The 16283-nt window shown below is 39.1% G+C and overlaps 1 protein-coding gene across 1 annotated transcript in view; it reads right to left on the reverse strand.

Moving 5' to 3' along the window:
• Positions 1 to 583: 583 nt before the first annotated feature.
• The window catches only part of Cul5 (cullin 5), a 42993-nt gene continuing 27293 nt past the window's right edge, over positions 584 to 16283 (reverse strand). The window contains exons 10-19 of the mRNA XM_021171863.3: positions 16077 to 16184; positions 14638 to 14702; positions 11630 to 11762; positions 8806 to 8937; positions 7121 to 7244; positions 6799 to 6974; positions 5954 to 6115; positions 5056 to 5174; positions 4386 to 4509; positions 584 to 1239 (exon numbers count right to left, since the gene is read on the reverse strand). Of these exons, the coding sequence (XP_021027522.1) occupies positions 1045 to 1239; positions 4386 to 4509; positions 5056 to 5174; positions 5954 to 6115; positions 6799 to 6974; positions 7121 to 7244; positions 8806 to 8937; positions 11630 to 11762; positions 14638 to 14702; positions 16077 to 16184 (1338 nt within the window). The 3' untranslated portion in view covers positions 584 to 1044. The remainder of the gene's footprint in view (positions 1240 to 4385; positions 4510 to 5055; positions 5175 to 5953; positions 6116 to 6798; positions 6975 to 7120; positions 7245 to 8805; positions 8938 to 11629; positions 11763 to 14637; positions 14703 to 16076; positions 16185 to 16283) is intronic.

Below are 16283 nucleotides of genomic sequence, written 5' to 3' on the forward strand. Positions count from 1 at the left end.
GTCTTCCCAGAAAGCTGAGGTGCTAAATCCCTAATCACAACACTCTCAATCAGCAAATGACCCTGTGCTACAGGTAAGGAAGCAGCTCTCTCACCGCACTGCATCACAATATGTCTGCACTGTTTTCAACAAATCCAGGTGCAGTATAATAAATATTAGACGCATGAGCACTAAATGTATTAGTAACACACTGAATTTTTGCTTCAAGATTCTGATTCTGCAATCAATAATGTACCTATACCCATACATTTTTTAGGTGAAGCGACATTCATTATAAACTGTGTTTTCAAAACAAGCTCTCCAGCCATACAAGGTTTAAAAGAAAAATCCCAAATCTTTATCATTTAACAACAAATAACTAAACAGCACTCTCCTGCTCAAGGAAAATCAGGATTTATAAGGTAGAAATATTTAATACCACTTTCAGGTTACCATTAAGATCCAGTCACTAAAGTGAAAGCAGTGTTTGACAAACAACTTGACACTGGCACACGTGTCTTCACGTATGCCTGCCCTTGCCCAGCACAGTGTTGACGATTCATTCTTTGCATCAGAAGTAGCTTAGTGCTACGTCTAGCTTTAATTTCATTAAAAAAAAAAAAAAAAAAAAAAAAAAACCAACCAAACAAACAAAGAAACAAAAATCCCCAGCATTTTTCAGTGCATGAATATCTGAAAATCTTTCCTTGTGCAAGTATATTCCTTTGAAGAGGAAAAGGGGATAAAAGAAGCAAAAAGACCCCCACCCTCACCCTTCCAACATGTTGTTTCTCTAGGTGGGTAAAAATTGAATTGACTTTGAAAGTTCATAATGGGCTCTTCATGAATGCAGTTTTCTCCACAAAACAGCATGCTGTTAAAGAGTGTGCAACATGAAGGGATGCCATCATGCTAACTAATGTGACTGGCAAAATAGAGTCGTTTTGTAAGGTAAGGCAGAGTTTAATATTTATGTAATCAAAGTCCACATAAACCTCCCTCCAGCTCGGACTGGGACAGCCTCTGCCCAGGTCTCCAGGTGTGCGCGTGCGGCAGCCGGCCCGGCTACGCCATGTATATGAAGGTGTTGATGTCGGCCTCGTCCCTCCGGATGTACTTGTGCTCGATCAGCCACTCGATCTGCTCTTTTATCATCTTCTTCTGAGGCAAGAACATGTTTTTCAGAATTTCTACTAATTCAGTCTGCAGCTGAGCATTGCTAATTTTCTTTCTCATTTTCATTATTTGTATGATGGCTTCCTAAGAGAAAAATGAAAATGAAAGTACATTAATACATTCAATTCATTTGAGCAAAGCAAACCAGTAACTTTTCCTATATTACTTCTAACACCACCCACACTGTCCAGCAGCCCCAGGTCATCACCTGGAGACTTACTCAGCAGCTACAGTTTTTTCCATTACACTTTCACAAAGAAGGAAGCCAAAATTAACCTATGCTCTCTCTATTGTTTTATTAAAATTTATTAAAATTAATAACGCATTTGAATGTTTGTCTCCTCATATGACTCTATCACATTCAAGTCTGTTGCCTGAAAAGGCTGGGAAAAAAAGCCCTGGATGCCCTGGAGCTGGAGTTCTAGATACCATGAGCAAACAGGTGAGTGCTGCTATGGCAGCAAGCGAGCGCAGAGGGTAAAGGCGCTTGTCTGCTAACAAGCACGGTGACCTAACTACAGCCCTAGGACCAACATGGTGGAAAAATAGTATCAATTCTTAAAGAGTTGTGCTGAGACCTATACATACACATATGACCACACACACATACAAATAAATAGATAAAAGTAAGACATAAGGCTCCACTTATACAAATTTGCCTAATATTAATGTGTATCTTTGCATAACAGAAAAGAACCATGGGTATCTACTCTTAAAAATCAGTAAACACTACATATTAACTAGACTAATAAAGTGATAGCAAAATTTACCACAGATCCTGTTTTTACTTTTATTGATTTAATTCATTTTTTTGATGATTAAATGTTTCTAAAGAAATCAAAAAGTTTCACCTAAGTCAATTTTACCAATTACGTTCTTGGTGATTTTTAAACTACATGGAAATTGGCAATGACATTACCTGCAAAGTACACCTACTGTAATCATCATTAAGCGTTAGCTTTTCTTAGGCAACTAAAAGCAACAAGGTGCCTTAGTAAAGCCTAGTAAAGGAAATGCAAAAGAGAAAACAGTTGGTTCTCTGTATCTATGAGCTCCATACCCACAGACTGAATGAACAAGAGAACTAACTGTGAGCTGAGTATGGTGGTCCATGCCTTTAATCTCAGTCAGACCTCTGAGTCAGGCTGGTCCATAAAGTGAGTTCGAGCACAACCAGGGCTACACAGAGAAACTCTGTCTCAAGAAGGAAACCAACCAACCAAAACAAAACAAATAACCAACCAACCAACCAACCAACCACAAAAATATAATTAGACCTATGATAGTTGCATCTGTATTAAACACACAAACTTTGCCTCCTAAACAACACAGTATGGTGACTAGGCACACAGCATTTATACTCTATTAGGTGCTATGATGACCTAAAGATTATTTAAATATATAGTATAAAGCCTGTAGGGTGAATATTTTATACAAAAAACTCTGGGACCTGCAGGAAATCCTTGAACTAATTTCCTGTGGACACTGTACTTAACCCCTGGTACTAATAATACAAATAGGCTCGGGAACCTAGCGTTCAGCAGGATAAAATCCCGTCAGCTTTCCTGTACAGGTATGACAGTCTTGCCATTGATACTGAATGATGATGATGATGATTTTGTTGTTTTCAAGACAGGGTTTCTTTGTATAGCTCTGGCTGTCCTGGAACTCACTCTGTAGACCAGGCTGTCCTCAAAGTCTGAGGTCTGCCTGCCTCTGCCTCCCAAGAGCTGGGATTAAAGGCGTGCGCCACCACGCCCGGCTAGATAATTTATGGTACATCCAGCTACAAGGGTTTTTATTTAAGTTTTTTTGTGCATACACTATATATTACATGTTTATAAGTACATGCCATAGTACGCATGTGGAAGTCAGAAGACAGCTCTCTAAGGTCAGCTCTCTCCGTCTCTGGTTGGTTGGTTAGTATGTCTGAGGCAGGCTTTGCTGCTCTGTGCAGCCGTGGCTGTCCTGGAACATCTGTAAGTGGCTTCCTGGGATCAAACTCAGATCACCAGGCTTCTGTTACCTGATGAGTCATCCTGTCCAATGATACCAGGCTTTTATCAGATTACAAATAGGATTTTACCACAAAAATATAAAGAAAAAAAAGGTAAGTCTGTTCATCCAGGAATGTGAAGATTATAGGACCATGAAAACTTTTCATCTTTTTTGTGCTTCAAACTGGCACCAGAATTTAATTATATTAAATAAAAACTATAAAATTAGAACAAAAAGAGCAGTCCCGTTAAGAGACTTTTTCTAAAATTAAAATAACTACTGGTTTGCAATACATTAAAAGGTTTTAAAAACCTCTTTGTATGTGTACATGTGCATGTGTGCTGCTCTTCTACACGTTCGAAGGTCAGAAGACAACTGTGAGAGCTGGTTTCTTCCTTACATCAAGTAAATTTCTGGAATTGAACTCAGGTTGTCAATTACATTACCTATTGAGCCATCACCTGACAAGCTCTATTTTTTCATATTATATTGTATTTATTTTCATGTAGTGGAGACAAGAGGACAATTTTCTTAAGAAATCTGTTCTCTTCTCCCACCATGTGGGTCCCCAGGACAGGGCAAGTTGTCAGGTTGGTGTCAAGTGACAAACGGAGCCATCTTATCTTTCTAGTAATAAATAAGCCATCTTAATCCTAATTTTAACACCTTTTTCAAAGGAAAATACATCAGATAATGCTTTTTGTGCTAAATAAAACAAATTTCCTATGGGCACATCAAAATTAAATTTTAAATACTTGAATTCTACAAATTCTAAGTTATTATTGAGATACATCTATCCAGTTGCGTATCAAAAGAGACGTAAGTAAAAAACAAGATTTTATCCAAAAAATACATCAGAATTTATTAGAAACTTCCAACCCATAAGAGCATTTCTGGTAGCAATGATAAATTAATTTTTAATTACTAATAAAATGAGCATTAGCTCTTATTTATGAATAAATAACTTTCATGGCTTTTAATTCAATGTTTGAAGGGGTTTTTTTGGTTGTTGTTGTTTTTGTGGGGTTTTTTTATTTTGGAGGCAGAGTCTCTCTAGGAAGTCCTGGCTGTTCTGAAATCCTCTACAGACCAGGCCTAACTCACAGAGATCTGTCTGCCTCTAATTCCAGAGGGCTGAGGTTAAAACAATGTGTCACCATGTTCAACTTTGAAGGTTTGTTTTTTTCAAAGAAGCTTTTAAAAATTCAGACATTCCTTTTCCCTTTACAAACCTGGGTTCTTAATATTCTTAGTTGAACTATCCCTTCATTTTCTTCTTCTCTCATTCGTTCTGTAGTGAGCTGCAAGCGTCCAATCAAATTGATTTTCCCCCTTTTCTGTACTTTTGCATTTTTTCTACAAAAAATATCAAAGTGTTAAACATTTATTACAGCACAATGTCTGAAGTTTTATAAGTATTCTTAAAATTAACATTCAGAGCTGTTCATACAGCTTTCCTTTAAGCAGTCCCTATGCCTATGATGGTAGAACTTGGTCTGTAATCACCATAGTCCTAGTGGGGGAAGGGTCGGGGTTAGTTTGAGGCTGGTCTACCTGTTTCAAACAGAATTTTTTTTAAAAAATGTGATTCTTTCAAAAAATAAAACCTCTGCTGACCATGACTGCATTCCTCAGAAGAAAATAAATTACATTGCCCCGAAAATAATAATAATTAAAGCAAAAGAGTTTTATGCAGCATCATCTGATTGAGTCTTCAGATAAACAGCTCTGCCTAAATAAAGCAGTTTTATCCAGCCCCTCTACCTTTTGGTCTAATTAAAAAATGTAATGACAACAGATTTAGTGACACTATTCATTTACTGTTTTTAATATCACATAAGAAAAACAATCACCTTAATAAAAACAAAGCCCTGGAACGTTCAGCAGCCCGAGCTTACTCACATGAGACTGAAGTCCTGGTTCACTGAGAAGAGGGTGCCTTCTGTAAAATCTTTGGGTGAGTTGACTTGAGGGTCATACAACAAAACTTGCCGTTTGAGTTTGGGAAAAGCTACTAAAGACTATGAAGAAAAAGAAAACAATTAACACAGTAAATTATGTGGAGTGATAGTTCAACTCTCCCACACAGGCAAGAATGACTTCTAGACAATCTATAGCTCAAACTCATGCAGTAAATTATGTATGTACAAATGTACAAAATCACAATCCAGACTTTTATGCAGTACATGAAGCACATGACAATGTAAATGCATAATCAAGAGGGGAAAGGAAAGAGCTGGCTCAGAGAAAGCAATAAATGTTCTCTTACTACACATATAGTGAGTGACACAAGCAATTAGGACTGATACACAGGACTACAGTAAACTACCTGCCAGTAATATATAGGCAGTTGTGTCCAGTGGAAACAGTTTATTCTGGAGTTCATATTACAGAGTCAGAACTAAATGCAGTTATAGCCAAGAAAGCCTTGGCGCACTTTATAAACTGAGAAGAACTAACTCACTCTGACTATAAAACGTAACTGTAGTGTGTCTTTGTTTACCACCAGCTCACTCTCTCCCTCTTTCCTTTTCCACTTTGGTAATTAGCCTCTTTTCATATTGTTTTTTATAAATTCCTCAATATTGTACATTTTGTGTGGAAAGTCATATTTAGAGTGTCATGAATGAAAAAAAATTTACAGTAGCTTAGTTATGTAGTTTAGTGGTAGAATGTATGCCTAACATGTACAAGGCTGGAGATTTAACTCTCAGCACCAAAAAACCAATTTTAGAAGCCATCCCAGCTATGTGACACAATGCTATTTTAAAAACAAAGCCAAACAGAAAATAAAACAAACCCATAAAGTCCTTCTAAGTTCAGCATCAGGGAGTTCCGTTGCAAGTTTTAGATTTTCAAAGCTGATTTTCTCTCTAGGCCTTTGGTTCCATGCAAACAACACAGCCAACTGAAACGTGGTTACTTCCAAATCATACTGACCTACTTCATTTTTAAATGTTATCTGTAATAGATAATGGGCTTTAATAAGTAACTCATTTGTTCATGAAGCTTATTCCAATACCTAGTAAATGCACATAAGATACTATGGGGAAAGGAGATTGCTAGTTTTCCCCAAGACCCATTCTTCCTTACTCAGAGGTAATAATCTTAGCACACATACGATGCATCTCCCAGATCTCCCTGCAGCTCAATGTGGTCACATGACTTCATTCTGTCCAATGTGTTTGAAGTAGAAATGGTGAGGAAACTGCTTATCAGTTGCCTTAAAAGCAGGTTCTCCCTTGCCCTCCTTTTTGCAGGGAGACAGAGAGGGTTGGGGATCAGACTGGATTCTACAGTCAAGAGGTTTGTTTGGTAAGCAACACAATGATGAAAACTACAGTCCTGAAAACTAGGGACGCAGCCACTGTTCTTGTTCTTACCTTTTTGTTTTGTTTTTACTTTATTTTACATGTGTGGGTATTCTGTTTGCATAGATGCCTATGCACCGTATAAGCCTGTAGAGGCCAGAAGAGGGCATCAAATCTCTTTGGGATTGAAGTTATAACTCTGTGAGCTGCTATGTGGTTGCCTGGATTGAATCCAGATCTTCTGGAAAAGCAGAGCTCTTAACCACAGAAACATCTCTACAGCCCTTAAGTGACTCCTTCTACTGACACACAAACTGACAGTCCATCTACTTACAATTCCATTTGACATGAGATGGTGCCAATGTAATTTTCTACCACTATGATTTTTTTTGTAAAATTCTTCTACTTCAGGTATCAAATCCTCCAGTTCAGTAGGAAGTGAGACAAAGACTTTCTCAGAGCTTCTAGACCAAGCACCAGCATTCAAAATCTTTATATTAACTGAATCAGCTGCAAGTAAGAAAATCAGATATTATAAATATTTTGAGACAAGTTAAAATTTGGTGAAAAATCTTGTTTAAGAAAGATTTTGTTAAAAGAAAAAGAAAGATTTTTTTAAGCTTAAAAATATACTTATATGTAATTATAAATAATACCTGGTAATGCCAACTTATTATTTTTGTGCATTTCCTTAAAAGCTTGGTTCAAGTCTTCAGATACTTTTATGTCCTGAAACATTCTAGCAAGCTTGTTCACATAATCTGCTGGCATACCAACTTCCTATGAAAATAAAAGACAGATAATAATTATATACAGTGTAATCAATACTATTGCATGATTCGTATTAAATAAACAGTTGTTTTGGTACTCTTTGTTCTGTTCAATTCCAGTGTGCATGGATTTCAGTTACCACAGTGTGAATAAAATCAGCTCCCACCCCAACTACTGTAGACACTATGTAAGATAAATTTGTTTGCATGGACTGCAACCTACACCTTTAACTCCTCAATCCATACAGTCAGGACAAATGACAGAAGGCTGTCACTGGTATAGCTCAGTCATATAGCTAAGGGTCTTTGTGCGTGGCCACTAACTAAAAAGAACAAACCCATTCATCAGGATGGCCTTGACAAATTCGAGGAAGATGATCCTCTAAGCCTCTACACTTCCTTTATTTACAGTTAGGAACTACCACTCCAGTCTCTTAAAAAATTACAGCGGTTACTATTTATTTACAAATATGTCTATAGTTAAGCATTTCTTACCAGACATGGTTAAAAAAAGTTGCTCTTTTGTCTTGGATACTACTTAAGTAAAATCAGTTAAAATTGAGAGTGAGTGGAAATGAAAGTACAACAGTAAAAAGAAAGCAAGATTAAATTTAAGAAAATTCACTTTATTAGATACTATTCATATATTTTACTATATATTCTTATAAAACGAATCTGTCTGACATTAATAGCAATGCTAAAACAATTAATTTAGCATGCACATGAATAATATGCTGTATCAATAACAGAAGCATTAAAAAAAAACACTTTAGGCAAATGAGATGGCTCATCAGGTAAAGGTGCTTGTTGAAAGGACTCTGCATTCAATTCCTACACCAAGGTAGGAGTCTGTTAAATTTCAAATCCGAAACAGTCAACCAAGATGCCTATCTGAGATGCTTATTTAACATATCAAAGCAGACGTGGCCTCTGAGTTCTCCTGGCACCCCTCAGCCCCCTACTCCAGACATTTTGGTTATCCTCCCCCATTCTGTACCTCTGCTAAATCTGGCTCCAGTCTCTCCCTTCACCTTCCTCTCTCCTCTCATGGCTCAGGGTCATGACCCCTCTGGACTCTCCCAGCTGTGTCTGCCTCTGGCTGTGTCTCCCTTTTGTTTACAATAAGCTTTCTCCTCCACCACACCTACAGCAGCAGTCACATCCTTTGCTTTTTCTTTCTTTCTTCCATTTTTTTTTTCATTCATCTTTTGTAGAAACCAAGGCAGTGACTTAAATGAGTTCCCTCCCCAAGGAACTCAGCAGCTCCTATCCAAGCTGCTGAGATGACTGTCCTAAGGAATGTATGGATTATTTGTTTCTGCTGGCTTCTGCCACCCGCCAAATTTGATTCTCTCAGCTGCTTTTTCCCTCCACCTTAACTCCCTACTACACTCTTTTGGGCTGTCCACATCTCTCTGGAATAGTCTCTGAGGCCTCCCCACACTAGCAATTCTATTTAATAAGACACTTGCACCTCTCTAGCTGTTTTCTCTTCTACATGCACTAACATGTAGACAAAACATTTAACAGACCACACCACCAATAAAATTTTTTAAAATTGTTGTACTTACTCTTAGCCACTCTACCATGTTTTCTTCAATCTCACTATCAGCAGAGATGTCCAATATGAGACGTCGAGTAAGATGAGCTTTATGATACCTCATAAAAACATCTTTGTTTTGTACATATTTAAGTACCAAGAGCTGCACAGAAGACAAAATTCCTTTCAATTCTTATATACTCAGCCATTTCTTTCACGTAGACCTTTCTATATCCCCAACAGCAAAGTTGAAGAGATTTACAAAGACAGGCCTATTAGAGTACTCATCTCTGAGAAACTAACTCTAAGTAACTGCTCCACAGCAAATCTTGCTTCTATTCATCCGTTCATTTATTTTTGAGACAGGGTATGTCCTGGAACTCATTACATACACCAGGCCGGCTTCAAGCCCAGAGATTCACCTACCTTTGCCTCCTGCATGTTAGGATTAAAGGTGCAGCACTATGTCTAGCTACACACTTGAGACTTTAAATCAACTCATCTTTTAGTTCCTACTAATCCAAATTTCTCAGACTGCATATAAATGTGCTAAGACCTTATGGGAAAACTAATAGCAACTTCTCAGCGCATCTTAATCCTCCCTGTGTGACAGCAATCATCTCCCCGGCCTTTCTGCCTGTGCTTATGTCATGTTTTCCTCATTATACACACCTCTCGGCATTCCTGGGCTAAAATAATGTTACTAACAACCAACCTGGAGGACCCAAGGAACTGGAAAGATAGCTCAGCAGTTAAAGAGCACTAGTCCTCTTCCAAAGGACACAAGTTCAATTCCTAGCACCCACTTGGCACCTCACAACTGTCTGTAACTGCAGTTCAGGGAATATGACACCCTCACACACACATGCATGGTAAGCAAAACACTAATGTACATATAAACTTATTTTCATCTATTCTCATCTCTCTCTCTCTCTCTTTCTCTCTCTCTCTGTGTGTCTGTCTCTGTCTGTCTGTCTGTCTGTCTGTCTCTCTCTCTCTCTCTCTCTCACACACACACACACACACACACACACACAAAGCACAACATAGTCCACTTAATTTTTATTCTTTAACAGAAAGTGACTTTAATTAACTAATGTATCAAGAAAGAAACCAGGAGGGTGGGGGAAACCTCTAGAAAGGCCCTGAGACCTGGGATGTGAGAGAGGGAGAGGGAACCTAAAGAGGTCACCTCCAGTAGACAGACAGGGCCTCCCAGTGGAGGGGGCAAACCCACCTTCAAAATTTTTGACCCAGAATTGATCCTAACTAAAAGAAATACAGGGACCAAAATGGAGCAGAGATTGAAGGAAAAGCCATCCAATGACAGGCCCACCTTGGAATCCATCCCATATGCAGGACCAACCCCAACACTATTGCTGATGCCATGTTGTGCTTGCAGACAGGAGCCTAGCCTGGCTGTTTTCTGAGAGGCTCTAGCAGCAGCTGACTAAGACAGATGCAGATACTTACATCCAATCACTGGACTAAGGTAGGGGACCCTATGTCTAGGGGAAGGATTGAAAGAGCTGATTGCAACCCCATAGAAAGACCAACAGTAACAACTAACCCGGAACCCTGGGAGCTCCCAGAGACTAAGGCACCAACCAAAGAGCACACGTGGGCTGGTCCGTGTCTCCCCTGCACATATGTGGTAGAGGACTTCCTTGTTTGACCTCAGTGGGAGAAGATGCACCTAATCCTGTAGAGACTTGGGTACCCCAGGAAGGTGGAAGGAGGGGTAGAAAGCGACATCTCAGAGGCAAAGGGGAGGGGGATGAAGTGAAGAACTCTTGGGGGGAGGGGCAGGAAGGGGAGCAACATTTGGAATGTAAACAAATAAAGCAATTAATAAAAAATTAATTAATTAAAAAAAAAAAACAGGAGATGCATGCCTGTAGTCCAGCAATCAGAAGAAAGAGGCAGGTTGATGATAATGATAAGGTCAACCAGCAACATTGAAGAGAACCAGAAAAACAAAGGGCTGGAGATGTAATTAAATAGCATAGTGCCAGGTTAGCATGCATAGGCTGAAGTCCATTTCTACGACCACATTCAGGCAAGCACAGCATCCACACGCAGGAAAAGGCATGCACACACACAGTTAGGAATAAAGAGATGATAGTTTCTTTTCAGGAAGGCACTGAATAAAAATTTTATGTATAACTAGATACCTTATGAAGTGTGTTACACTGTAAAACTTTATAATTTTACAAATAAATACATTTTTATCTGTGTGGAGTCTGCATGTGTGTGTTATGGAGGCCAGAGGTTGGCACCTTCCTCTATTTCTCTCTTTTGAGACAGGGTTTCTCTGTGTAGCCCTGGCTGTCCTGGAACTCACTTTGTAAACCAAGTGCTGGGATTAAAGGCGTGTGCCACGACGCCCGGCACCTTATTTCTTTAAATATATTTTATGTGTATGAGTGTTCCTCCATGTGGAACCTGTGGAAGTCATAAGAGGATGTCAGATCTTCTAGAACTAAAGTTGCAGATGGTTGTGAGAACTTGTTACTGCAGATCATCTCTCCAGTCCACCTTAATTTTTGAGACAAGGTTTTCCACTGAACCTAGAGCTCACTGGTTCAACAAGACTGGTTAGTCAGTGAGCCCTGTACTCTACCTGTCTCTGGCACTACATGCTCACCCCAGGGCTGGACCTCAGCTGCACAGCCCACACAAAGCGTCTGGCGTTTCTATGTGAGTGCAGGGGTCCACATTCAGGTCCGCATGCTTGCACAGCAAGTCCTTTACTCCACTGATGGAGGACACTGATTTGGATACAAACGTTTTCCTTACCTAGCGCAGGAAATAAATATTTACTGATAAAGACATGAAATAAAAAGTGTACTTACCACTTCTTTAAGCTTTGCTTCAATCTCCTCAGATGTTAGTTTTTTGCTTAATGGCGTTTTCCTTAACAACATGTCACAGTAATTGGCAAGCAACTCGGGGCATTTTGACTCAGGCTGAGTTTTCAACCCCACTCTAGAAAAGAAAACATAGCTGTCCTTTACTGGAATACTCAAATCACCCAAACATCTTTGTATCCACAGCACTGGTGATGGAGAGTTGGCAATGGCACTGTGTGTGGGAGAATCATGAGGACACAACAGTGGGTTCGCCCCTCACTCTGCACGGGAAGAGGTGAGCACTTTAATCCAGGTATGAACTAAACAGTCTCAACCTGTGAGGCATGCACCTCATTCCAGTTTTTCTCCCCAGAAGCACAGGCCTAGCATCAACCACTTATGTCCCCCTCACGAGTGAGTGCCTAAGTAGTCTGGATGCTGCTACAAGTTTACCTTTAGTGGTAAATTAACCTTGACTGCCAACCTGATTTCACTGAGATACACCCGGTGGCTGTATCTGTGAGGGTTGTTTCCAGTTAGGGCTAGTCTCTGCTATCATCTGTTATGGATTCAAATTGTGAAGAGACTACTAGCTATGGCCTCATTCAGGAAGTAGGTTACCAGGCACCATAGGCATGGGCATTCTTCAGGGCTGTATCTTCCCTGGCCTATTTCTGGTGTCACTATTTCCTATCAGCTGTGATATAATTTGCCGTTACACCCTCGCTGCCATCATGAGCTGACAAAACAATAAATCTTTGCTCCTTTCACATTATTTAATTTTTAAGATTTTATTTTTAATCTTTACTTTTTTCTTTCTTTTGTTTGCTTGTTTTTATTTTTTACGGGGTTTCTCTGTATAGTCTTGGCTGTCCTGGAACTCATTTTGTAGGCCTCAAATTCAAGTGATCTTCCTGCCTTTGACTCTGCAGTGCTCAGATTAAAGGAGTGTTATTTTATTATTTTTGAAGACAGGATCTATAAAGTCCAGTTTGGTCTGAAACTCAAGATCCTCTCACTGTACTCTCAGGAGTGCTAAATTAAAGGAACACACCACACAACATTTTTTTTTTTTTTTTTTTTTGGTTTTTTGAGACAGGGTTTCTCTGTATAGCCCTAGCTGTCCTGGAACTCACTTTGTAGACCAGGCTGGCCTCAAACTCAGAAATCCGCCTGCTTCTGCCTCTCATTGCTGGGATTAAAGGCGTGCGCCACCATGCCTGGCACCAAATTTCTAAGAAGTGCTAATTTTCAGCTATAAACTGTAAGAAGGGATGCTGTACCTAAGTCAAATTAATTAGTAGTCCAAATTCTTTTTAAAATTTATTGTATGTAAATGAATGCGCCCTATCTGTATGTACACCTGCATGGCAGAAGAGGGCATCAGATCCCAGCTTAGATGGTTGTAAGCCACCATGTGGTTGCTGGGAATTGAACTCAAGACCTCTAGAAGAGCAGATGTGATCTTAACCGCTAAGCCATTTCTCCAGCCCCCCAGTAGTCCAAATTCTAAGGTTCCATTTTTCTCTAAGTTTTATTTAGCATGAACCAGTTCACTTTATGAAGGGATTTATTTTCCTTTTAACTTGTGGTTTAAATTTAGTATAGAAAAGTAGTGAGTTTCTTTTATTTAATTAATCCCTTTATTGTGTGTTGTAGCTAGATGGTAGTCAGAGACAATTTACAGGAGGTAGTTCTCATCTCATGTGCAATCTCTAGGACTGAACTCAGACTGTCTGGCTCTTCATCAGTTGAACTATTTTGTAGGCTCACTAGTAGGCTTTATTTTGACATTTTGTGCATCCCGCATCCCTGCTCCAACTAGTTGCTCCTCCTTCCTTCTCCAGCTAGTCTCGCTCTCTCTTCTGCCTTCATGGTACGTGCATTCCCTGACCAATTCACCTGTTTACTTCCTTCTGAGATGGAGATCAAACAAGGGCCTCATACTTGGTAAGGGGATCATGTATTAAAAATGGCAATTCATAGTTTACATCAAACCCATTTCCTTTTTTATATCATGAGAGTAAAGTCATTTTGTATGCTTTCAGAATAGTTAACTTTTAGTGACTAATAGAGATTCTAAAAACTTGAAACAAAAGTTATTTTCTAACTTCTAAAACAGTATTTTGGTACAAAGGAGATTCAAAAAAATTCTATATTGAAGAATTTTAATAGCAACAGGTAGCAAAAATTTTAAGAACAACAACAGCCAAATAGTAAGGTATACAACACAGCACGTCTGAGCTGGACGCAGGAGGCTCTGTAGACACACATGCTTATAAGTCAAGAGACAAAGCCAGTTGTGATGCACATGCCTTTAATCCAAGCATGGGTGGAGGGATAATGATTTTTGTAGTCAATTGGGCCTGATCTACATAACTTAAAGGCTAGTCAGGGCTACATAGTGAGACAAATAAAAAACCAAAAGATAAAAAGGATATGAAACTTAAGAGGTGCCTCAGTGATCAGGAGCACAAGCTGCTCTTCCAAAGGACCCAGACATGGTGGGTTCTTAGCACACACGTGGGGGCTCACAAATAGCTCTGTGAGATCTGAGGCTATCTTCTAACTTATATGGATACCAGGCACATACTATACTCATACACATAAAGCAAACAAACAAAAAGGGTAAAGGACATAGCTCAGTTGGTAGGTTGAATATTTGCTTAGTATACAGAAAGCCCTGGATAGGATAATAACAATTCATTTCCCAACACTGAATAAACCACGCACAGTGAACTGAATCTGTAATCCCAACACTCAGAAGTAGAGACAGGAAGATTAGGAAGTCTTTTAAGGTCCTCCCTGGCTACATAGGGGGGGTTGAGACCATTCAAGGCTAAAGGCCTTGTCTCAAAAACTAAACAAAACAGTAACAATTAAACTTAAAAGCAAGCCCAAGTAAAACCCAAACGGACACAGTGCCCCATGCTCCCCCAGTAGCCCAGTAATGTGTGATATAGTCCCCCAAACTTGAATTATTTTTTTAAACAAATAGTTTAAAAGCTTACCCTTTTTGCTTCAAAGGCAATTCAAGTTTAAATATAGTAGCATCATTAACAACTGCTTTATATGCCTGTAAAATAAAACCCAATTTGGAATGGAATGAGATTTAATATTTAAAATATAGAAACTACATGTTCGCTGAGACAAGTAAATCTAAATCAGGTATTTTTCTCAGTTTACTTATTTATTTTTTTTGTTGTGCTAGAACTGCATGAAGACTGCAAGATACATACACTATTACTTTTATCTCCAACTCAATTTTAATTTTTACTCAGTAACTTATTTCTTTTTTTGCCTTAGTAATTTTTAAAAATAAAACATTACTATTATTGGTGTAGGGGTAGGCACAGGATGTGCCATGTGTGTGTATGCTGTGGCGTGAGGCTCCCATCTACTTTGACGTGTTCTAGAGAAAAGATATCATGACAAGTGACTCATCCTCTAAGCTACCTCACTGATGCCCTCCTAGGGAACTGTTTCAAACATTCCAGCACACTCCTTGTCACAATGTGACTACCACCATTCTATCTAGCAGTAGTAGAGTGAGACCATAACCTCTACCTGCCCGTGCTCAGCTTCCTAAACAACAGTTTCTTCTACCTCCTTTCTCCTAAAACTGCCAACATTTTCTTTCCAGTATCTATCCTCAACAAATGGTGCGCTCTCCCACTGAGAAAACTGTGACAGTCAGAGAAGATGCAATGCATCTTCTTTTGTGTTCCTATGGGACACAAAAACAACTAACTTTAAAGGAACTCTCACAGGAGCTCCACCAAAGGACAGAGGTGGCTCAACAGGTAAAGGCAGTTGCTGCTAAGCCTGATGCCCTAGTTTTGAGAGAACCATCTCTTGGAAGTTGTCCTCTGACCTCCATACTCAAATACAGCTCAGAATACACACCCTCTCTCACCCCAGCAAAATAAATAATATATATTAAAGAAAAATTATCAGCCAGAGGGTGGTGGGTACATGCTTTTAATCCCAGCACTCAGAAACAGAGACAGGTAGATTTCTGAGTTCCAGACCAGCCTGTCTGTTTATAGACTAAGTTCCAGTCAGCCATGGCTACATAGAAAAACCCTATCTAAAAACAAAACAGAACATGAGAGAGAGAGAGAGAGAGAGAGAGAGAGAGAGAGAGAGAGAGAGAGAGTGAGAGAGAGAGAGAGAGAGAGAATGGAGAAAAATCCAACCAGCAGGAACCTTCAAAACACAGGAAAATATCCCTGAAAAAATGAAGGAGGGAGAAGCTTCCTGGTTGAATCCTAGTTTACAATAATACAAAAAGACTAAGCCAAATGTAAAAAATAGAGCTGCTGTGCTCTACAGAAAATCTGAGTTCCCACATTCTTAATTCTCAACTCAGCAGTATGCTGCCACTGCTCAGTCAGTCAACTCTACAGTGTCAGCGTTTATACAAAATGGCCACAAAGAGAAAGATCACCTTATCTCTTGCAGTAAGGAAACGAGGATCATCCTGAAAAGCTTCTTTGACCAGTTTACTGAATCTATTAAACAGTGTAAGTAATTGCTCCACATACTTCTCAGAGTCCTGGAAACAAAATGTTTTTCATATTAGCTTTTAAAAGAAAATACTATTCTAATAAAATACTAAGGTTTAAACTTGGGGGAAATTATTTTCTTAAAAGTA

This window comes from Mus caroli, unplaced genomic scaffold, assembly GCF_978045245.1.
Source record: "Mus caroli unplaced genomic scaffold, Mus_caroli_1 scaffold_11, whole genome shotgun sequence".
NCBI lineage: Eukaryota > Metazoa > Chordata > Mammalia > Rodentia > Muridae > Mus > Mus caroli.